The 24,598-nt window shown below is 38.5% G+C and overlaps 1 protein-coding gene across 1 annotated transcript in view; it reads right to left on the minus strand.

The window, feature by feature from the left end:
- USH2A (usherin) overlaps positions 1 to 19,929 on the minus strand; it is a 378,573-nt gene extending 358,644 nt beyond the window's left edge. Inside the window, 3 exon segments of the mRNA XM_050315138.1 lie at positions 13,068 to 13,233; positions 18,508 to 19,187; positions 19,746 to 19,929. Of these exon segments, the coding sequence (XP_050171095.1) occupies positions 13,068 to 13,233; positions 18,508 to 18,992 (651 nt within the window). The 5' untranslated portion in view covers positions 18,993 to 19,187; positions 19,746 to 19,929.
- Positions 19,930 to 24,598: the final 4,669 nt, after the last annotated feature.

A 24,598-nucleotide genomic window follows, 5' to 3' on the forward strand; every position in this document is an offset into this window, starting at 1 on the left:
ATGGGGTAATTTTACTACAGTGGTAAAAACTGAGTGATATAACCCACACTCAGTTATCTGATAAACTAGGCTGAAGACAATGAAAGATCAATGTGAAAAGAGACAGCTTTTGAAATAGCCTACATTTTTAGATAATTAGTATTTTAAAAAATAAACATTGTTTTAAAACAAACAGTTGAATCAGAGATTAGTGACCGTTTTGCTACAGACTATACATTCCAATTTTAGACTGGCACTTTTCATTTAATCTTTTGTTGGTCAGTACTTCAAAAGTATTTCAGTAGTATGATGCAGTATTAAAACTGTTAACTACAGCTTTCCACTTTCTACGCAGCCAGCACTGTACCAATGATGAATATTCTCTACTTCCAGTGTCAGTAGAGCTGTATCAATCTATTAGGGATGCCTCAGGACAGAATAAATATATCTGGGCCAGGGAGTGGCAGAGAGAAGCCAAGAGCTCAAAATTGCAAATACAGATTCTGTTACAAACTAAAGTAATTAACAAATAAGCTTTGCTACAACTATTTTAACCATTGATCAATCTCTGTCCTTTTTACATGGAAAGGTTTAACAAGTGACTCCTGTGCTGTAAATGAGTTCCAAATAAAAAAACTTGAGAGGATCCTAGCCATCAGATCTGAAAATACATGGAGAACAATTGCTTTCCTGCTGCATAATGACTCTATTTTCCCCAAGTCACAGAACAAATCAGATCCAACATCCAATGATCACTATAGTAACACAAATGGAGACAAATATTAAGGATTCAACAAGCTGCTTTTTAGCAGCTAAAACAGTAACTTTGACTTGCCAAAATTAATTGAAACAAAAGGTCTGAAAGTACATTTTAGATAATCTCATAACAATGTGCATTTTCTCTCTGCTCCCTCCATTTAAAATACAGCACAACCACTGATTCGGAATTTTCACAAACTACTTGTAATCATGTAAATTACAGATGAGATGGAGATGTCAAATGAAATATCCCTTCTGAATTAAGTCTCTGTGCTTCACTAGTCAAAGAATAAGCAGATCCCCACATAAATGAAGAGGGAAGCTCTTACTAATATACAATTATTAGCCCTGTATTACAATATCAGCTGCATATTAAATTCTAGTCTTTTGGATTGATTATATCCGAAAAATTTTGCACAATTTTGCACCACTCAGTACTGGGACATGTAAGTCATTCCCAAATATAACACAAGAATATACGGGTTCCATGACAACTGAAACAACTCTTCTGGGACTGAAAGGTTGAAAATACATCCCTCTGTCTTTTTTGGGTGATGATTAGCATAAGAAGAAAGCAATTATTCTTGCCCTTTGAATGTCTTGCCACAAAAGTTCATGTATCCAGTTAAGGGATTTTTGCAAATAAAGTCTCTTCTTTTCTTTCAAGGTTTAGCCTCTTTTCATGGTCAAGGAGCCACAAAACTCTGCCTTTGATTCCTGTCATATTCCTCCCCACAACCTTACTTCAGGCCCTTCCCTCCTCCTCTGTGCCCTGCTTTCTTCCCTCCATCACAAAGGCCTTTAGAAATGGTCATTCAACTATTCCTTTGTAATGTAACTCTCCAACACTCTTTTTGATGACAATTCACTGTAAGCTTCAATTTTCAGTTTTTGATAAAAAGTGCTTTTCTCCAGAGCATTCTTACTAAGAATCTTACCAGCCAAGCTTTGCCATAGATCCAGACTGTGCTACTAATGGAACACAGACTAAAGCTGACTTTGGAGGACAGTGTTTTGGTAGCTTATTGTTGTGAAAAGCTAAATGAAATAGTTTATGTAGGAGCTCCCTCAACCACATTTTGCTAGAGATGGACCAGGAGAGGACCAGGGGAGGCTGGTCAAAAAATTCACAGTGGTGCCCTGTGCACTTCAGTGTACAAGCCTGAAGCTAAGGCACAGAGAGGCCAAGGAGATTACTCAGCAACAGCATAGATGAGGATGCCAACAAACACAACATAAGGAAAAGACAGAGGCCCTTCAAACATAATAAAATACACTCAGAAGTCCAGCAGAAAAGTGGCAATCTAAACTGCTACAAGCATAATTATCTGACTTACAGAAAAGAGGTACATCTATATGGCACAAGTAAGTAGTAACTTGAAGAAACAGAGTACCTACTATCAAGACTCAAGCAGGCCACCTAGAGAAGCTCGGAAAGATGACAGACTTTTCTTTTTGACCAGTCCTGATTCCAAGAACCACATAAGTCCCATGGGACATTGTCATCAAGCTGGAAAGAGAAAGGTTCATATCTCTGAGTACTGACAATAAATCTTCAAGGATAAGAATTCCAGAGGAAAGAAACAGAAGTTTGAAGTTCTGAAATGTCAGAATAGTAGAAATATTGATGGTTTATTCTGTGCTGCCACTGAATATCACTTGATGCTTTGCTTACAGGTGCAAGGACGATGAACCTCGCAAGACATATAGGCCATCTACGATCACAGTCGATAGCAAGGATACACCTAAACACCACCAGAAAGGAGAGAAGAGAGGTTCAGGAGGAAAATATTTTGGTTTTCACTCAGGAGGCAGAAGACAAAAGCCAGTGCCATTCTTTGAAATGCTGCCAGTATCACAAAGGGTCAGACAAGCAAGGCTGTATGACTCTGCACACAAACTGTGCATGGAAAAAAAGATTTAGGTCAATTCAGAATTGAGACACTTTTTTGGAACAGACAGAATCAAAGAAGGGTCAGCTGCTCCTATAGCCAAATAGAGCCAGTTTATTTGTATATCAAAGTAGGGAAGACACCAAAAGTTGAGGGGAAAAAATAAAGTATCTAAAACAGAACTATCCTAACTAAGCATGCATGTAGACTGTAGATTGTGACAAAATATACCTATCTGAAATCTGAAGCCTAAGATGTTTGAACCTGAATGTCAGGAATTACATAGATCATACTGCTGAAAAAGTGTTGCTATGCCTTAAAGAAAACTCAAATTTTCATAAAGTAAATGAGCTTACTGCATTAAAACATACTAAAGAAGCTGGTATTCCAGCACATTTCTTAAAATAAAAAGAGTACCTTCAGATTCAATGGAAGATCAGAAAAGCAGCAGGAAAAAAAAACAAAAAACAAAACAAAACAAAAAAAATACACTAGAAACCCAAAACCTATTTTCAATTAACCCTGCACAGAGCAAAGAAGAATGTGGAAATTAAAATTTTAGACATGATGCATGACCAGGTCTTGGACCATTTCTTTTGAGATTCCATCAGATCAAGTCTGCACTGGGGGAATTGGTTGGAAAAGCACATGGATTAATACTGTACACTAGAAAAGGCAATGTAACTTTTGGAAAAAATCTAGATCCAATTTGAATTCTTTGAAGTAAAGATGCATGTGAATAAGGAAGAACTGACCAATATAATACACTGGCTTTCTAGAAAGGTTTCAAACTTGGGAGCGATTAAATGGTCACATTTCACACTGATGGTAGTTTATCAACTCAACAATCTCTGCTATTTAACATTTTGTATCAGCTTGAAAACAGTGGCTAGTGAGGTGAAAAAGGATGGAGTGAATGCATCCAGACAGTAAAAGTCAAAGCTTACTTCAAAGTTACAAAGGATTTCAAAATTGTTAAAGAACAGACAACAAAGCAGCAGACTAAATGTGTTAACCAGAAGGTAGTAGACAAGAGAAATATATTCTTAGCCATGTAAACATAATGGTAAATTCTGAACTGTCACTGCTCCAAACGGTCTTGCAGTTACTGTAGAGAGTCATTCACTAATGAGTAAAGAGGAAATACATTTCTTGGTAAAGAAATGAAAAATAAAACCATAAAACTTTATTGTTTAGAAACTTGCAGTGTAAAGTCCCTGGAACAGTAAGTGGAGTTCTGACCTTTGCAGCCCCATATAACTCCAAAAGTTTTGAAAAAGATCAATAAGGATTAACAAACTGCAGAATGGTTTCAATACAAGGACAGATCTTGTTTATAAACAATTGAAACGTGATCAAGTTCTATAATTAGCATATCAAATAGCGTAAGAACCATAAATAGAAAGAAATTAACAAAAGACATTGGCAAAAAGAATTGGCAGACAGCAGATTTAAGATAAAGAACACTTTCATACAGCCATATTTCCATATGTGGAAGTCATTGCCACAAGACTGCAATGCCAAAATATAAATTATATATATGCCAATATATAAATTATAAGAAAAAGAACTAGACTATTAAACTAAAACCAGGTCAGTCAGTGGCTATTCAATACAGTCTAGCTTAAGAAGCTTCAGAACCACTGATTGTCAGAAAATAGGTCAGCGATATATCTCAAAGAAAGCTGTGCCTGTGCATCTACTTTCATACTCCAAGACAGACTACCTAGACAGACTGTCCAACCAACACAGCAGTCTTCAAATAATGCAAAAATTACAGCATTCTTGAGCTGAGGCACTAGAATGAGATACAGGGACAGGAGCAGTTCCTCCTCATCTCTTTCATCCCAGAACTTTCTACCTTTCAGTCAAGTTGACAAGTTGTTCAGTGCCAGGAAATATTCTTTTCTTCCATGAGATGATGATACATGTGAAGTCTTATCACAAGATGCCTCCTGTGGACTGCCACCACCACACATGGATTTTGCATGTCACTTATGTCACCCTCCACTTGTTGCATGTACAGACATTAACAGGAGAAGTGAGAGAGTTCACACACAAATAATGGGAGTTGCACAAAGGACAACCTGAGTCTCATCTTCCATTTCTTGATCAGACTTCTGACTTAAGTCTGTCTGTAAGCTACAAAAACCTGAGATGTAGCAATTACTTTAAAAAAAAAGAAGCAAACAAAATAAAACAAAAATCTAGGAAAAGCAGAAGCTGCTCTATCTGGCTGTGCTCACAAAGATTTTAGACTCATCAAAAAAATTTTCAAGTATCTCATGAAAACATTTAGCAACTAGCACATCACAAAGAGGGAAGGGCAATGGTTCACAATATCTGTGGTCCATCTTTACCAGCAAAGACTTCTAAACCAGTTGCCAGCTTTCTGCTCACATGCTGTACACTGTGCCAAGAACCACCTGATGGAGGACCTTCTGCCCACATAGCAAATGGTATATTCTAAACAGTGATACTCCACTGTACAACTACAAGCTTGGTTTCCCCAGCAAAGAATCAAATTCAAGAATATCAGTAGGGCTCTTCAGCAACACAGGACTCCAAATAGACAGAAGGCAAACCTGTATCAACAAGAACCCTTTCCATACACAAAACTGAAAATGTAGATGTACCCTGTGAGTGTCATCCTAATGTTTTCTACCAACAGCTACATCAAGTACACAGAGACATTTCCAAACTCTCCAAGTTTCTCCCTACACAAATTTACAAGTGAAAGAGCATTCATCAGCTGCAGAAGTGTTTCTAAAGTTCTACCAAGCAATACATATCTGAACACATTCAAAATACATAAACATGTATACAAGAGATTAGTTCAGAAGCAAGGGCTATCTAGTTAAAACAATATTATTTATATACCTCCCAGTAGGACTTCATATTTCTAGCAGTCTGAAAATAGTTGATTCTAAGGACCAGCTTAATTCACAGGATGTTGTTAAACAACACACAGCTCTTTCAGTTCTTCTAACTCCAATTATGCAACTTTTACTATTATTATTAATATTGAATTTGAACACATAAAGAACACCTTTCAAAACATTCTCTCTAAGACATAGGCAAGCTACTTCCATTTGGTATGACATACCTTTTAGACTAATATGCTACCACAATCTTAAATAACAATTGTTTTTTTAAAAAAATGCTTAAAATTACATTTTAACTTTAACTACACGACAGAAACAGATGTATTGCACATTATAATGGTTACTAGAAGTCTGATTCTCAGCTATTAATTAAAGAAAGAAATTATGGTATGCTTAGGAAGACTCAAAGTTATTTCCTAATTAAACACCAACACCACCTCTGCCCTGCCCCCTGTTTCTAGAGTGGCGCAAACCACTACTTATCTCTACTTTACTCAATTTTATCTAATAAAATAAAAATTAAATTAAAAAAGCAAAAGCACACCAGACACCAAAAATACAACTCTAAGAACTGTAGGATCCTTAAAGATTTGAGACTAGGGTGGGGGGGAAATGAAGGCAAAACATTCTTAACATAGTGCTTTCATTATTAAAAATACAATTTAATTGGCTGCAGCATATTTTTGTATAAGGAAACAAACTGCTTGTAAAACAAATGGAAAACTGATGGTTTTCAAATCTTGTCTGAAAGTCTCCAGACAAATCAGGCAAATCATTCAACACTACCTCCTCTCAACACTGGCTATATAAAGGCTTAATTCCATTCCTACCATGCATTACAGAGTGTGGGCAGACTTCAGTGGGATTTGCAATTGCAATTGAAAAAACACATTCAGAATTTCCAGAATGTAGTCAAGATGGCACTGACAAAACCTGTATTTTTGCCATTCTCTGAAATTAAAAAATTGGCACAGGTGAAGTTTCTTGTCTTGTATTCCCAGGCAGCTGTTAGACTATAAATTTAAATCTGCAAATATATTCAAACTTATATTCAGGAAAGAAAGGAAGTCATTTAAGAGACACTACAAGTGAAGACTAGACAGAGGTATCTAGGAGATATCCCAGTTTCCCAAGAAGCTGAAATTACAAATTACAACAACGGAGATTTCAAATCAACACAGTCAGCATTGTAGTACCCATGGAACAGGAAGAGAGGCAAAAATAACAGTAGGACTTCTGGACACAGGAGTAAAAAGTTATAGTAACATCCAAGAAGACTGAGGCTGCAAGTTCAGCCTGGGTATCTGAATGGCCTGGTTGGGTTAGGGATGCTGAACCAGCTGCCAAGAGAGCATGGCTCACTGTGTCTATGAACAGTTCTCTAAACAGACACTCAAATCCATTATAGACTGTAATGGGAGTTTTATTTCTGCTGTCTGGTGGGAGCGTAGCACCAACCATATGGATAGACTGCATCCCCCGAAATATTTTCAATACGCAACTGCAATTAACAGACAAGAAGCTTCAATACGTGGAATTGATGCCAATTCTCCCCTCCCATCTTGGGGCTGACAAACTAATCCTAACAGATAGTAAGTGATGACTTCACACTTACTTTGAGATCAAAGTGATTTGTTAAATTAAAATGTTTTCTTGCTGTGTCATGTCCTTACTAAACTTGGAGTTTATACAGTTTACAACACCTTGTATTTAGTAATACACATACAGGGAGTGTATAGAATAAATGTTTGCCTCTCTGTTTTTAAATCTCAGGATCTACGCTTTTAAAATAAATTTTAAAGTATTCAAAAACTTGTGCAGAAAATAAAAGGATTTCACAAATTGAAAAGGACAAGTTTTCTCTTGATAGTCAAACAGTTATGATGTAAAGCGGTCTCATTAAATCATAAGTACTTTAACCTTTTCTTGAAAGAACTGCAAGATTTAAAGATTTATAAAGAAATTTTGCCTAAACTAGGAAATGACTCATATTTGACATGTATTGAAATGATAATGCTGATTTCAATAGGCACTCTAAGAGCATTTTCCTCCCAGGAGAGTAATTCAGTCACGGTTACCTCTCTGCATTTAGATTTTAAACTTACTTTCTAAAGCTTTTAATGTTCTATAGTCTGCCAAAACATGGCAGAGTTACATAGATATGATCAGGCAAAATAAAGGCTAGTAAAAAGACTATTTTTATAATTGCAGACACTAAATATGAAACAAAAACATCAATCTGACATGTTCTCAAAGAATCTCCTGTTTCAGCAGCCTTGGCTGTATCTGCAAAGTCATGTTTAAATTCCACTCGTCTTAATTGGTTAAATAAATTCTGAAGTATCAAAGGGAAAGTGAAAGACTCTTAGCAGTGAAAATGAAAAAGAAAATACACAATGGAGCTGCTGTTACTAAGTGGCATAAATCTGATATTGGTTTCACTTTGCAGAGATAATAAGATTGGCCTTATTTATGTATTGCTATGCTTTCAAATTTTTTATTTTTTAAAAGTTAAAATTTTAAGACACCACTTTTTCTGGGGTTTCACTTCAGAGTGTATATAAGACTCCTTTAAGTTAAGACTATATATCTTTTATTCCACTGTGTACCTTCAGAGTTTCTACTAATATGGACCTAAAAATATAGTGAAAAATATCATTAATCAAGATCAAACACACAGAAGGATCCTAAAATTTTCAAAAGCCTAAAGGACTTAATCCTCACCAACTGAAATCAACTAGAATAGTAGTAGTAATTTCAAGGAAAGAGGATTCACAGTTTCTGGCTGTATAAAAAACAAAAACCACCAAACAAAACTGCTTGAAACTGCAAAATGAAAAAATAACTTCCTTTACAAATCATAAGCAGTAGAAAATAAAGGTAGACATCATTAGAGAAAAGTCATATTAATCAAAAAGAAGTAAAAGAATCATCAGAATTCACTTTTGTGGCAAATCCACTTCAACTTAGCTCAGCAGATCTTTTCAAGTTTGACTTTTCTCAAATGTTTACTGGGTATAAAGAGCGAAGGAATGAATAGCCAATAGCTCTGTCAGCAATAGACTGCATATTAAGAAGGTTGCAAAAACTATTAAAAAGTATGAAGCTCGTCTCAGACTGATACTATCTCGTCTCAAGTAGCTTTTTCAACAGTCCATTCCAAGACTATTAATGACTCACGTCCACCATCCTGCTGGCAGTGGTTGTTAACAGTAATATTGTAGAGAAAAGGAATAAAAAGAAGAAAAATCCCATAGTCCACTCTATAACTATGAATTGATATGAATCACCATCCTCTCCTACTTCAGCAATTCTCTAAAGATTACCTACTTAGCAAAAAATTTTGCGAGGAATTTCGAGTTTACTACTTTGCATTTTGTAATAGCAATTTTATTTCATGACAGTTACTCTAGTTTCTTTGGTCATGTCATTCTTTCTGTATGACATCTTACTATTCCTCTTTCTGATTATGTCTGTTACCAGCTAGTATTATTGGTGGACTCCTAATATTTCTGCCAAGATCATTAGCAAAAATGTAAAACAAGGTTGCTCCAAAAGCATTCTCAAACAATTCAATAGGGTTTTTGCCTCCCCCCTCCCCAGGATTATCAGCATGTTCCTTTGAGCAGTATCTATTGCCAACCCTTCCCAAGAGCATTCCCTTTGACCCTACAACTTCTCGTAGGTTGTCACATCAATGCTAAACTGAACTCCAGATAGAGGAAATCTGACACATTTATTTTGCTTGAAAATCAACCTTCTCATCAAAAAAAAGCTAAGAGGTTAGACAGTGATGAGCTATCTATAGTAAATCCATGCTGCATTTTATCCCCTTTTTCATTTAGCTCCACATCTTTATCTATTTCTTCAAAGATCTCTTCTAAATCCTCATATGCCACTGCATCAAGACAAATAGGTCTGCATTCCCAAAATCCATTTTCCTTCCTCTTGATACCGGCTTTGGCTGGGATGGAGTTAAATTTTTTCACAACACCCTGAATGATGCTGTGTTCCAAATCTGTGGCTAAAACAGTATTCATAAAACTCTAATATTTTAGTTATTGCTAAAGAGAGCTTGCTCAGTGTCAAGCCTTTCTCTTTTCCCACGCTGACTCCCCATCCCACCTCAGTGGTAAGCCAGGTTTCGGCCAAGAAAGTAGGAAGGGAGCCAGCTGGGACAAAGGGATATTCCCTATTGTATAATCTCATGTTCAGCAATAAAAACTGGGGTAGAAGAAGGAATTCAGGGAGTTTTACTTCCAAGGTGGCCTGCTGCTAAGAAATTGGCTGGGTAGTGGTCTGCTTGTGGGAGGCGGTGAGTGATTGCCTTAACACCATTTGTTCCCTTTCCAGACTCTTTTCCTTCATGAGTTTTTCCTCACTTTTGCTATTGCTGTTGTCTCCCTTGTTCCACTGGCAGGGGTGAGGAGGGCCCAGGTGCGTGGCTGGCATCAATGCATGACACTCTTCCTAAATATAGGCATTATAGCTGCACCTCTTGGTAGATTTGCATAGAGTATCTCTTTGTCAAAAGATTTTATGTACCAGTTCTTTTGGAATTTTTGGACAACGACCATCTGATTGCAGCTGCACATACACAATAAGCTTGCAAATTCATGATTCTACCTCTTTATGATCACTTCTGTTTCCATATGTTAATTTCTGTTACCCAGGTTGGGTTTGCTCTGTGACTCCTGGTATTAAAAACAGAAGAAAAGTATTTATTTATTCTGGGGATCTTACTCAAATCATCCTTAATCTCAAGCACACTTCCACTGTACACCAGTCTTGACTTCTTACATACACACAAAGAAAAAAAAAAAAACATAAGAACTTTTTACCATTTGACAGTTTAATTCAGATCAGCGTCTTCATAGTTCTGGTTCTATTCCTATTCTTACATAGCATTCTCTGTGAATTTGCTTCCCCATTTCCCAGTGCTCACACACTCCACCATCTTTAACTGTAGATATGCTCATCTACTCAGATAATCCTGGGCACTACATATCCATTTTTTTCACTTTAAGGGCAGAAATTTCTCTTAATTATATTATATTAATTTTTAACAACCTCCATGTCTTTTTTTCCACTCAATTTTTTTTTCCATTCTGGACTCCACAGCTTACCTTGCTTTATTAAAATAGTTCTATTTGTTTGTTCTCTTTGAAACCCAAAAGTGTACTTAGAGAACCAAAGAACTGTTTACTCTTCTATTTCATCTGACTCTAGTTATGAATGCTCATCGTTATTCTTGAGACCTACATCTCTGATAATGCCCTCATCACTTAACAAAGCTGGTATATCCAGACTTTCTGCTTCAGCAGCTACTTGATGAAGAAACCTTTCATGCAGAACATACAGGAATGTTTGGGCCCTGCTTTTGTTAGTGGAACTTAAATTTCCCAGCTATGAACTGGAAAATAAGTCTCTGCAATGACACAATTCTTAACAGTAGTTCCCTCTAATGAATTACACATCTAAATCCAAACCCAAGGATTTAAATTCCTAGATTACCTCAGTAGAATTAATTTACTACCTTTCTCTTTCCCTAGAATTATTTTATTCCAAAGAAATTATTTTCAATCTGTGCTGTCCTTTCTTCTTCCCTTCCCTCTTATCATTTAATTACTATTTGGTGCTATTCTACCATTTAGCATTCACTGTTGTCATTCCTGAGTAGGCATATGCACTTACACCTGAATTCCAAACATATCTGCAATCATACCATATTTTTCCTCTCTCTAAATTCACTTTCACATCTGTAACCCATACTTCACACTCCTCTGTCACAGTAACCAATACTTCTCACTCCTCTGTAGCCTGGCATCCATATACAAATATTTCAGTTTTTCTCACTGACCACGGTAACTCCCCTGTTTGCTCGCCCCCAGCTCCTACTGACTGTTTGGCTTGGAGACCTTTGGTCTGAATTACTCTCATACATATCAATATCACATACTACTACTGTCTGAAGACACAGGACACTTCCATATGTGTGTTACTTTTGTGTATTTTTGTATGGTCTATCTCCTATTCATATCTCCATTTACAATGGACAACTGCTAAAAGAAAAACAAAACAAACAAAAAAACAAACCTTTGCCTAAAGTTTTCATGGTCAGTCCCAGGGCTAAATGGATCATGCTGCAACCACTATCACCTTTAATGGAAAGCTGAATCCTATAATACCACAAAGCACAGACAACAAGGTTCTACCCTGAGCTCAGAGACTTAGAAAAGGTATTAAGCCTGTAGTTCCTCTAAGGATCTAGAAGTTATGCCTCTTTACTCCTGCTATGAATTGAACAACTTTCCTCAAAGAAACTAAGGACCAGATTCTGCAGGGTGCTTCAGGTTTCTTTGCAATATAATTCAAGATACGTGTGTGTATTTAACCATCCCTTTCATTCTTCACTTGGCTATCCCAGGCTTTAGCAATTTCTGAGGCTAGTACAAAATGCAGCTGACAGCAACAGCACTAATATAGCACCCTTGAGTGTTTGAAATGTAAAGTTCATTAGTTCTACCTTGAGGTCACTCTTTTAATCCAACAGCCCAAATCTTATTCGCACTACTGTGCTGTTACCCTGGAAAAAAGAAAACTGCAAAAAAATAAAGACATCAGCTTAGATACTTCTTACAAGTGACAAGATCAGCACTGAAAATCCAAATCACAGTCAATACCTTTTAGCAAGTTTCAAGAAAGTAGCAAAACTATTCTTGACTGTGCCGTAGACCAAATGAAATTTAATAGAACGGATAAAGGAAATGAAGGAAGGAGAAGATAAACATTTCAATACCTGATAATTGTGTTTTATAATTATTAGTTGAACTTGGCTTACAAATAGAATTTACTAGGGTGTCTGTTGGGAATTACAAGACATGCAAACAACTGAATTTTAATTTATTCTGTGTTTGTTTACTGATTTTGGTACATACAGTCTAAATTTTAACAAACTCAATTTTGCTTTATCCTCAGTGGATATTTGTACACTTATTAAAAAGTTATGTCAACAGAAGACTCTTAGAACACAGGGATTGTGGTCTAACAATTCTGAATCATATTTTTAAAATAAGAAGTAATAGCTCTGTAACTTACTACTTTGGCTGATCCTACACAAACTCACACATTTACTTGTGTGCATTGTAAGAAGATTTTAAAATTAAATGGGACACACCTCTGTAAGATAAGTACGTTAGCATCTACAGACCAAGATGACATTCTTTTTTTTAGGAAATAATCTGAGACCCAAGACTAATTGGTAATGTTAGAGTACAGGTAGCTTTTCTTCACCTCACATACTCACGTTCCTAAAGGTGAGAATTTTCAGCCTTGTTCAGTCTACTCATTCAGAAGAATGGGAATAGCATTTCTTTCTCGTGCTAAATCAGCAATTGCCTCAAAACAAGCTCTCAAACTAAGATCCTTACCTACAAGACTCAAGAGTTATCATTTACATCCCCCAATTTATTCTTTTATATTTATACAGTTATACCATTCTCACACAAATGTTGCATTTCAACAAATATTAAATAGGTTTTATTTTACTCACCTGCACACTAAGATGAATCCATTTCTTCAGAAGAATTCTCCCCAGTGTCATTACTTTTATTGGTGGCTGCAAACCATTTACTGTGCGATAATAAAACATGGTCTCTTTCTCAGAGATTGTGAGTTTGAACACAGTCTGCCCATCAACAGCCTTTTCTATCACACACCTTTGGAAATAACCAAGAAAAACAACATAAGGTCAGAGGCACACACATATACACATTCTTGCCAAGGTGCTATCCTGTAAAGTGATGCTAACCAGAATGTATTAAAATAAACATTAAAAATACAGCTCTTGAGAAGATGCTCAGTGACAGTGAAAGTCACAGGATGTACCAAGTGTAAAAAGCAAAGATAGTTTTTGCCTTGATCTGCAAGGTTTCTGGGTTATTTGGGCATTTTGCTTGGTTGGTTGGTTTGGGGTTTTTTTCAGGTGTAGTGTGTCCCACCCTAGTTCACTTGGGGTTGGAGGAGGGGTCCACTTCATCTCCTTTCTTCACGTTCCATGAGAGAAACCACAGTGACTGGCAAGCAGTGTGCAGGTCTCTGCTGCACTTTTCATACAAAGCTATAAAACTCAGCACATCATGTGGAGGCACTTAAATTTTCCTTAGTCTAACTAGGCAAATGTAATATAACCACAAAAAGCAGTAAAAATTACATGCTTTGGAAATAAGTCTTACATCTTTCCACCAAATCTGTCCAGGTAAGGTAGCAATGACAACAGCTTACCTTACACTCTCCCTTTAACACAGCCTTTCTTTAACCTGAGAAACTAGAACAAGGCAAGGAGGATATCCAGCCACCCGGTAGGATTTTTTTTCCTCCCACACAGGATTTCCATCAATAGCAAATGCAAAAATGACACGTAAGGTACAAAGAATATCAAACACAGCAAACCATTTTGCATTTCTAGCTCCCAAAATGTTTTTGCCAATCAAATCACTGTGATGTTAATAGTCCTGAGAAAGCATAGGCTCTATGTGCTTGTGAAACAACTATGTATTTTATTAAGGTAATCATCAGTACAAGAAAAATTATAAATTTCTACCCTTCCCATTTCAGCTGCTTGAGAAATACAGCCCTCAATTTACTGACCCACAAAAAGTCAAATATTTTAACAGTCACACCAGACTCAATTAGTGCACTAAGTCACAAGAGAGAGGCATATAAAATTTGTATGAGATTGGGATTTACTTAGACATATTTCAGGGGGAAAAAAATAAAAAACAAAAAATCCCCTATCTACTGATAAGGGTCTTCATTTAGCTTGCATTTATAAAAGTATCAAAAAGGTTGATTTTTTTATATTGCCATTATTCACTAAATCACCTTTAAATCCAAGAGAAAAATTAATTCATCTTAACTGTTACTATTTTAGCCTGCTGGAATGTTGTCAATGAAACACCTTACAGAGTGCAGACTTCTGTTTTCCCAACCTTACTAAAACCACATTTCTTAATAAATTGTCCACTGGTCTTTTCAATATTTTGTTTGCTTGTAAACATGCTAGTTTTGTTAGATAATAAATGTGAAGGAAGGCTCAGCTAAGTAGCAAAATATTTAGGAACTGGATTTACCCAGTTCCTGGATAAACAATAATTGGATAATCCAGGTTTTTGTTTATTTTAGTTATCTAAAACAAACATCCCCACATTGTTTTTATCCCCTAAGGTGTCATGACTTTAAGAAGGGAAGCGACCTTGATGTACATCACTTTGAAAACTGGAAAGAACAAATGTGAATTGTGACTTGCTAGTAAAAGAGAAAAATCAAGAGGGAGAGAAGAGGGAAGGGAAAAAAAAAAAAAAAAACCACACACCAAACTAGTGCTAACACAGGTGAAATAGGTAGAAGCATTATTTCTGACTCTGAGTACGATTTTCCATTCCAGCCATGATTATAGAGAGAAGCCACTGTTCTTTGTGAAGTTTTCAACTTCTGGTAACCTGCAGTCCCACAGAGCCAATTCCTAACTACATATATCCCAATGGTGGGTTTGGAGGAGAAAAAAGCAAATGACACAAATCTGCTCAGTCAGCTTTCAAAGAGAAAAATATTCTAGAGAATCTAACATGGTTGCACTGGTGATTCCCACTCATCAACTGGAGCACTTATAAATGGAAACATCTGCACTGGTTCAAATCAGGTGAATGGTATCTTAAGGCAAATCCCCCTTCCAGTCTAATTACTAATGTAAAACAGCTGAATGGATACAAAGTAATAGGATATTATTTTAGTCCCTTATATAAATAAAGTTAAAAAAATATATGTGCTACCCACTTCACAATTGGGCAATTCCTGCTCATCTTTTTGCATGTAATCAGGATCTCACATCATTTCTCACCCACCTCCCGTGTCTTCTGCTCATTTAACTTCCAGTTACTCCAGTTCACACTGCACTGACATAAGCTGCCTGTAATGATTACTCATACATGCTAAGCTTCTACTCATATTCTTATCCTATTGCATTGTGAAGGGTTATCATCATATACGGTTTCCTATATTTTGCTAAGGTTTACATACAGGCTACATGGGCTTACTGAAAGCAATTATATTAACTGATGAGTACAAGCAGAAAGAGAGGAAGCATGAGGAAAGAATGAAATTCAGGGGCAAGAACTCTGCTCACTTAGTGCACTTACTGCCTAAAGGGAAAGTAAATTTAAAGACTGGTGTACAAATGTCAGTGCATTCTCACTATTCTTTTGCTTTTCTTCAATATTTCCAATATTCAATGATTTAAAAGCATACCTACAGTTATCTCTACTATACATCTTAGAAGAACACTAGGGCTTCAAATAAATCCATGAAATCAGTCAGGTGACTATCCTCTCCTTTTGTAGCAAAGTTTATTCTTTTCAGATTCACATAAGAAAAGCTGGTATATGAAACTGATGAAGAAAACTCCTGGTGTCTCTGCTTATCCGCATATATTTCATCACAGTCTTTAAAGAGCCTTCAGATCCTCACATCTCTCTCTCTCTCATTTCAACTAGCACAGTAAGTTCTAACAGAAAAATCCTGCTACTCTCTTACATGGGCACATGCACGACAGAAATGTCACAACATGTGATGGGATACTACGCAGCAACACTCCTAGCTTCTTTTCTAAACCGACTCCCACAGCCAGACCACATAAAATTTAGCACGGAAACACACTAGTATGGCATGTCCAAAACACATGGGTCTGCTGTACCTGATGTAAGAGCACTTTGCTAGTAAAAAAAAAAAAAAAAAAAAAAAAAAGCTTGTTAAACTTTCAATCATTCTACTAGTTAAATGAGTGGCTTGTTCTGGCTGATCTCCCTAGTCCTTTGGTGGCAGTACAAAAACTTTGTTAAAACGAATCCCAGTTTCATGAGGTTCCTCTGCTCTAAGTTTGAAAGGTCTCAAAATGACAATTCCCCATCAGGGACTGCAAAATGTAGGACAACTGGTATGTCAAACTGCATCTGGCAACCTAAAGGACTCACTAAACCAATAATAAAAGGGAAAGCAACTTAGTTTGTTAGTAAACTATTTCTCATTTGTAAGATGCCTTCTGAGTCAAGCTTCAGTGGCTGTATATGTGCAACTACTGTTCCGCCACAACTGGAGCTCTGTATTCTTTTTCTGAAGAAAGAAAAAATTAACACACTTCTCTCTGAGAACAGTGGGAAAAAAAGCATGTGGATAGTGACGTATCATCCTGACCACTGGAAAAACTGTTGTCTGACTTCAATTTCCAGGCCTGAGCTTCACCCCTGTCATTACTACATGTTGAGTAGCAGCACACTCACAAGGCAGGAGAATGAAGTCATCTATTACAAAAATTGAATAAAAACATTTAAATTTTAAAGTGATCTATAAAACCCACTGAACAGGAATATGTACATTGTGTAGTTATTAAAACAGTAGCAATTGAAAGTTAATCTTTTACACTAGCTCATGGATTTATCAGTCATCCTAGAGTCTGGTTGTCTTCACAGAACTTAATCATTTGAACCTCAGGACATAACATTTCATTGTTTCAGGCTTCATGCATCAAAAGCCTATCCCACTGACAAAGAAGTTTCACGGATCTCATTCAACACATCACTGCAACAACTTGCTTGGAAATTAGCAGGATGTTTCTACTTCAAGTTAGGCACGTGCTCTGCTGAACAAGACTCTGATATGCCCACATGTGTGTGAACATGAACTCTTGGAATAGGACAACACCAGGAATGGACTCTCTAACATTCAAGATTCAACCATTACTTAGAAAATGCTGTTTGTAAAAAAAACAAAGGCCAAAGGTGCTTTAAACACCTTTAAACATACTGCCATCTGAGCTGATCTAACTTAAACTAAACTCAGTTTTGCTCTGCAGATCTCATTTATTTCCCCTCCATAGCCACAAATTCTACAGTTAGGTTGATTTTTTTTAAAGGTAATTATCATTGCATAAAACAGACTATAAAATTTTACACTACAAATTTAGATATTTCTATTGTCTCTGATGATTTTCATACCCCTAGACAAGTTACTACTTCCCAGTAGCATGCAAAGTAAGTATCAAGAATGCCTCAGAGCATATCACTAGCTTCATTCTAAGAATAAGTTAGGAACACAAGTACAAAAACATTTGTGACATATACTCTGATGGAGCATACTATAATTTTTGTTTGCTTTATTTTTTAAATAGTATCTGTATAGCAAAGGAAAGCAAGACTAGGAACCTCTGCATTTTGTGATAGATGAAGGGAACCTTTTTTGCAGGATCTGGGATGCATTTTTCAAAAAGCAGGTTTTTCACTACAGTAAGGCCCAGTCAAGCCCAGTCACTTAGAACAGCAATATGTCCTAAAAATGCAACATGCAGGCAAACAGGAGAGGGAGCACACTTAGCCACTTCTATTTTGTGAACACCTAGTGAAACTTCACTAGCAGTTTTCTGAATAGTGGAATCATTTGTTAATGTAGCAGCACAATCAGGCAGCATTTCCCAGATCTTCCAGAGAAACTATGACCTTTTTTCTATGGCTCTTCCATATTCACTTTGGTGGCTTTCCTTGTTTGTTTTTAAGACATAAACGTGCTGGAGGATTCCTAATATTTTAGATAATTTTTTTTCCATCATGAAAGCAGCAACAGCACAACCCTCTGACGACATTATTTTCTAGCAGCTTGTAGAAGGAACGTGAATTAGAAATACAAATTTCTGAGAATAGACCTGCACATATGTGTGAACAGTTCCCACTGAAAGCAATTGGACTATCATCTGAGTCAATGCCACTGAAACTGAAGCTACTTGTCTTGACATCTGTGAGGACCCCAACCTAAATACAGCTTTAAAAACGTCACAGTTTCTCACTGCAACCTTTAAAATTTTAAATAGCTTGCTAATAATGACTGTGACTACAACGATCAATTTTTTTAAGAGCACCAGGAAAGTAAACACCTTCAACACTACTTACATTACACCTTCTTGCTCAGGTTTCAACCATACAGTTAACGTAAATGAAGCTGCAAGCCTTGGAAAACGGGGAGTAGAAAAGCAATCCTTGTGATTATGAAAAATAAAACTGGAAGCATTGCTGAAAGACCCTGGATGCAAGTCCCTTTTGTCCTCTGTGATGCAGGTACCAAGGCCTTCTGATAGAAGCGGTTTGTAGGACGAAGGGGACGACCTGTATGGACATTCCTGAACACAAAACCTCTGGGTGCAGGATATAATACTTTGAACAGCTACTGAGCTATCACAAAAAGTACTTCGGTCTGGCAGCCCACAAGTGGCTTGAGTTGGCACGATTGACACGTTCTTGAAAGCTCCCACATTTTCAAGCCTAGGGAAATGTCCCTGAGAGCTGACCAACACAAAGGAGTCATAATAAGTTAAGATTAATGTTTCAATAGCATGAAACAAGAAACGACACCTCAAGGAAAGAGCCCGGCAATTCATGTTTACAAAAAAGCTCCTCCTGATTAAAGCATTTGTAAATAAATAATGATGTCCATGTCGGTAGCAATGTCCTCAGGTGGTGTGCTTTAAGAGTTTATGTAGCATTTCATCCTCAAAACGCTCATGCAGGGGCTGAGTCGCAAGGGACATCTATGTCTTCTGGCCGGCGAAATACACGTGGGTGAATGCCGGGATCTGCAAACCACAGAAAACAGACACAGTCCGTAGGAGGAACATGCTCTTTTGCACCAACACAGGTGATGATGCCCTGCTAAGGGTTTTAAGGGTTTGAATTCTTCTCCTAAACTGTGGCCAGCAGGCCCACCTGCAAACCTTTGCTGGCTACGCCTGAGACATCCGTGGGCCAGGGCACGGGATTAGGCCGAGCGAGGGCGCACACGCTCACGGCCCAGCGCAGATTATCCCGGATCCGCCGCGTCACACAAGGCCGACACCCGGCTTTGCGTGTCACGGCGAGGAGCACGGGACACGGCGGCTCACCGGGGCACGCCACTTCGGCCTCCTTAAGTCTTTCCCGAGGGCTCCGAGCGAGTTGGCTGGACCAAGTCGCTCACAGCGCCCCGGCGCTTACCTCCGCCTCGCACCGCTCCCTGGGAGCCGCCGGGCGCCGTCCCCGCCGCGCTACCTCGGGACACCCCGCTGTTCCCAGCGGTGCCAGCGAGCGGGACCGGCGGCCGGACCCTCTCCAGCCGTGTTATCTGCCGTCCCCCCGTGCCTTACCCCGCCGCCCACCTCACGCCGGCTGCTCCTCTCAGCGCTCGGCAAAGCTGATTAAAAAAAACACGTTCCCCATCTGTCCCGTGTGGAGCTTTTCTAACAGCGAGCGCCTGCGCTGGGGCGCACGGCCGGGCCGGGCTGGGACCGAGGCCAGGGCAGGTGGAGGACGATGGATGAGTTGATGCACCGCCGCTCACGGCGCCCGGGAGCGGAGCGGAGCGGGTCGGGCCGGCGGCGCCCGGCGCTCCCCGCGGCAACGCGGCCGCCGTCGCCCGGCAACGCCGCGGGCCCGCCCCCGCCGCGCTTTAAAGCGGCCGCGGCCGCGGCCACCGACACCTCCCCGGGAAGGGACCGCGGGGAACAACCCTGTGACACGCTGCAGGGAGGGCTGGAGCTTGGAGTCACAGGAGCACGGAGCAGAGCAGGGCTCTGCCGTGCTGCGCTTTCCCCGGCAAAACAAGCGCGATGAAGACGCGCCGTCCGGACCTTCAGGCGCGTTTTCGTGAACCGCGTTTCTCCTCCTGGGTACAAGCTACGCACAGCAGGCACAAACAAGCTGCGAAGCTTGTCGTCAGCAAGCTGAGCGTGAGCTACAGCGGGTTGTTTACGTGTGTTTCTGGACAGAGAAGCACCAATTAATACGTCCCCCGAAGGTATATGAAGCATCTATAAATTCTATCTTTATTGTGGAAGTTGCGTGAGCTGCAACCTGGCTGGTATCTTTCCCTGTAATTTAGTTGAAATTGCCTCCAGTAACTTGTTACCTTTGCATGTTTGGACTTTTACTGGCTACGTTCTTTGGCAACATATACAACTGCTAAGAAATCATCCTCTGTCATAACTATTAATGCATTTTAACAAGCCCTTCATGCCATATCAAACAAGCTCCTTGACCATTCCTGGAACATCTCTGCTTTAATACAGATCTTTTTCCTAAGGTCATAAAAGATAAATAGTAATTTCTGCTGAAGTGTTATCAGTCACTTTGCAGTGTTTTCATGTTGTGGTAGTCATTCAGCATCGTTGCTCTGTTGTCAGAATTACATGCCCTAAAGTATTCAAATGTAAAGAACTTTGTTTACCACAGAAGGGCTAGGGGGGAAACATTTGTCTGAGGCATGGTGCAAGAACTCAGCCCATAAAGCATTTCTGGATAAATACAGTTAGACCACGTGCTACCACAGTACCATCAACAGTGTGATGGTCAGAGATTCTGCACATCAAGAACAAACCAGATCTTACAGAACACACTGGAGAGAGAACAGACAGAAAACAACCTAGTAATAAAATCTCAGATATTAGCTACCATCTCTGGACACCAAACAATGGGAACAACTGTAAGTCATGGAGCATGCACCTGACAAAGGTGGGAACTTGCCAAGTGGCTAAGGACACCAGACTGAGTTGTGCATATTTCTTGGTATTCCTGAAATATTAAAAAAAAATCAGGTTTGGCTCTGTCCCACCCCTTTCCAGCAACTGGCAAGGCTTGCTCCAAGATTCCTTGCAGGTCTAACAGGTGTCAAAACAGAAATTCAGTGTACATTCACCAAAAAAATGCACTTTCTGTTATATTCTGCAAATACTTGACCCCCCCCAAGTAGACTGTAGCATCTTTCAATAGTACTCACTTTGGGAAAATGACCCTGACTCATGTTATACCCCCTCTTCCCAAAAATAACGAGCAGAGGTCAAAATTTTCCCCTTTGCATATTTCATCCAGAGACAGGAGTATAAACCTTGCAAAACCACATTGCGGGTCAACAGCACAATTAGCCAGGTCAAGGATCATTACCTTTTTGTTCATTGGGAGTAAAATGAATAAACTACCTGAAGGAGGTTAAAAGATGAGAAATCATCCTAAGGCAAACCTGAGAGTGATTTTGCAGGACATACGGATTCTGTTCACAAGAGGGTTTTGAAGGCCCTTTAATGTACATATACGAAAACTTGGAATCCTACCAGGCAAGAAAGTGTGCTAGTATTATACAATGAATTCTCATGAAGAATTCATTATGCCCATTTAACAGAATTAGAATTGTGGCACAAAGAAAGTGACCTCATTTGAGTGCTTCAAGCTTTTAGTTACAACTGTTCATCTCATCAGAAAAGAAAGCCTTCATTAGACACTGGGATGCCCTAAGAAACACCGATGCCACTGGGGAATCTGACCTGCATCAGAAAGTTGTGACATAACTGGGCACTGGAACCTAACGATTCAACACTGGATCCACTGCAGATCACATCATCTGAAAAAAAGCTTTCCATAGCAGCTGTTACCCCATGGATAGCAGTCTCAGGACACACTGAGGCTCTAGGAGGTCAGGACAGGTTGCTAGGGAAAAGGAACCATAAAGCTTAGTTTGTTAGACAGCAGTCCAACTAGACTAGACTTGAGTAGAAAATTTTGAAGACCACATGTCTAAAATTTGAATGCTCTGAAGCAAAAAATTTATATTAGAAGTCATCTTTCTAAAATCAAGTTATAAGCCCTCAAAAAATACCTATTTGCATATGCTCAGTGGATTGTCTTATTGGAGATGGCAAAACCATAGGGACTAATTAAAGCTTGCCTTGTATGCAAACTAACACAACCATTGCCAAACTTCAATGATCATCTAGTAGGATGAAGGAGGGAAAAAAAAAAAAAGAAGAATTAAGGGAATGCAGTAATGTACTTATTCAAAACTCCAATATTACAAAGCTAACATGCACAAATAGTGTACAATTTTATACTCATATAGTGCAATGCCAACTTCAGATAATTCCTGGGATGATTGAAGTAGAATTTCAGGTAGTTCTTTTTCTCCCAAAACACCATGGATGTTCTGCAACATTGCAATTGCTTTTAAGTAATATTTTATTAGTGATGAACAAAGTCTTGACAACTAATTTATTCATCAGTTTTGCCTTGTCCTCTATTCATAAGGTTCTGAAAAAATGCAGAATTTTGAATTGCATTGTAAGCTTGCTGTTGTATCATGTTCTGAAAGCACCTTACACCAATATTAGCTTCTATTTGTGCAGCGTTGAGTAGTTGTATGCTATTTTTGCTATTGTGTGAAGTGACTTATGTATACGAGCCCACACAGCATGACTTTCAAAGACCAAGCTGAAGTGTACAATTCAAAATTCACTTTCAGTGAATATTCATAAAGACTTGCTTTTATGAGTGCTTTTTCTGGTAAAACTACACCATTTGAATATTTGCAGGAAATTAGCATAAAAGATCCATTTGCATTGCTGAGTCAATATGTATTTCAAATTTAACTGTCTAGCAAAATTATTTTTTCCAGTATTTTGCAAGGAATAATAAAACTACAATGCAAGTACATTTTAATAGCTTGAGGGGAGTTGATCATGACAACCAAGAAATAATTAACAACTTATGTTTTTAAGGGGAGGAAATTCTGTGTAAGCCAGTGAAATAAATATTGGAGTAAAATTTCCTGATAGCACAGGAGGAGGCGGCAAGTATTTTATAGAGCTGTTAAGAGCCTTTTAACAGCTTTAGAAGTACAGTACATCACATTGCTTATTTTAGCACCAAAAACTTTCTTTGTTACTAGAAAGGCAGAAATGAAAGACTCTTTTAAGCAATAAGTTTTTCAGGCTTCCTTCACATAAAAATTCTGAGCTAGACTCTAGATCTCCACATGGTAAATCCAGAGAAAGAAAACTTCTGTAAGGACTCCTTTAAACATAATTTCCTTTCAATCACCGTGATAGGCTGTAATAATGGCCTGTCCAAGCAGGAAAGACCATCCTATACAACTGGAGCTCTTGGGCTCTCATAGTCTACCTTTCCTCTCCTTACAGCATATGTTATTTCCTCCACATCTTCTCCCACCCCATGCCATCATATTCTTTCCTAACAGTTCCCAGAATGGGACATGCCCAAGTAACAATTCCTCTTTTATTAGCCTGTTCTCCAAAAAAACCCCATTCTCCAGTGTTTCCTCTGGCCTACAACCCTTTTAATATGTTATCTGTACTTAATTAACCAATTATCTGTTTTCATCAACACCTTCTCCAGACTCTCAGTCAGATCCCTACTACTACTTTTCATTTTCCTTCAGAGCTTCTGCTCTACTCCTGTATTTCATGGCTGCCAGGAGGAGCAGTCAGCGAGCAAAAATCCTGTGATGGGACTTACGCTTGAGACATTACAGAAGACAGTCCCTGATTTCAAGTGTCACACAGATTCACCAAAGATAACATTTCTTCTAAAAACTCTTTTCTTACATTCAAACATGTTCCGTGGACTGCACCATACAACATGACCATAATAATTTCCTCCTATAAATGTTCAGTTTCTGCTTTTTCTTCCTGAAAATTACTATTTCACATTTCTCAAAATACTGCACCTATCTATTATTTTCTATCAAAAAACCCTGCATTTGTGTCTTTCTCCTTCAGCTTCTAAATTCCCTTCTATTTCACAGCACCTCTTATTGCTTCTTGCAAATCACTACATTAAATTAACTCATATTTATGATTCCCAAGGACACGCTCCTTCTACAAACATCTTACTCCTATTTGTACCTACAAGGATCTGATTGCTTTCTTTTTAGACCAACTCTTCAGCAAGCATCAGGTCCCTCAAACCTTTATCCTCTACCCTCAGAATCCTTATTTCACACCAATTTCTTCTGCTGCTTTTCAGTGTATCCCTCTCCTTCACAGCACAGACTCATTAATTCTCTGACCTTTAGTTTTCCCTCTCTCTTCCTATTCACTTTCCCTTCCCTCTGAAAGCTTCCACCTCAACTCTCCTCAGTCCGAAGTTCTCCAAACTTTGTGGTAAATGCTTTTTCTTCTCAAGGGCTCTCTGTCTTCTATGTGTCATGAGGGAGAGACTTGGAGGA

The sequence above is a fragment of the Myiozetetes cayanensis genome, unplaced genomic scaffold (genome assembly GCF_022539395.1).
Source record: "Myiozetetes cayanensis isolate MyiCay16 unplaced genomic scaffold, myiCay2020 scf2-11, whole genome shotgun sequence".
NCBI classification, from domain to species: domain Eukaryota; kingdom Metazoa; phylum Chordata; class Aves; order Passeriformes; family Tyrannidae; genus Myiozetetes; species Myiozetetes cayanensis.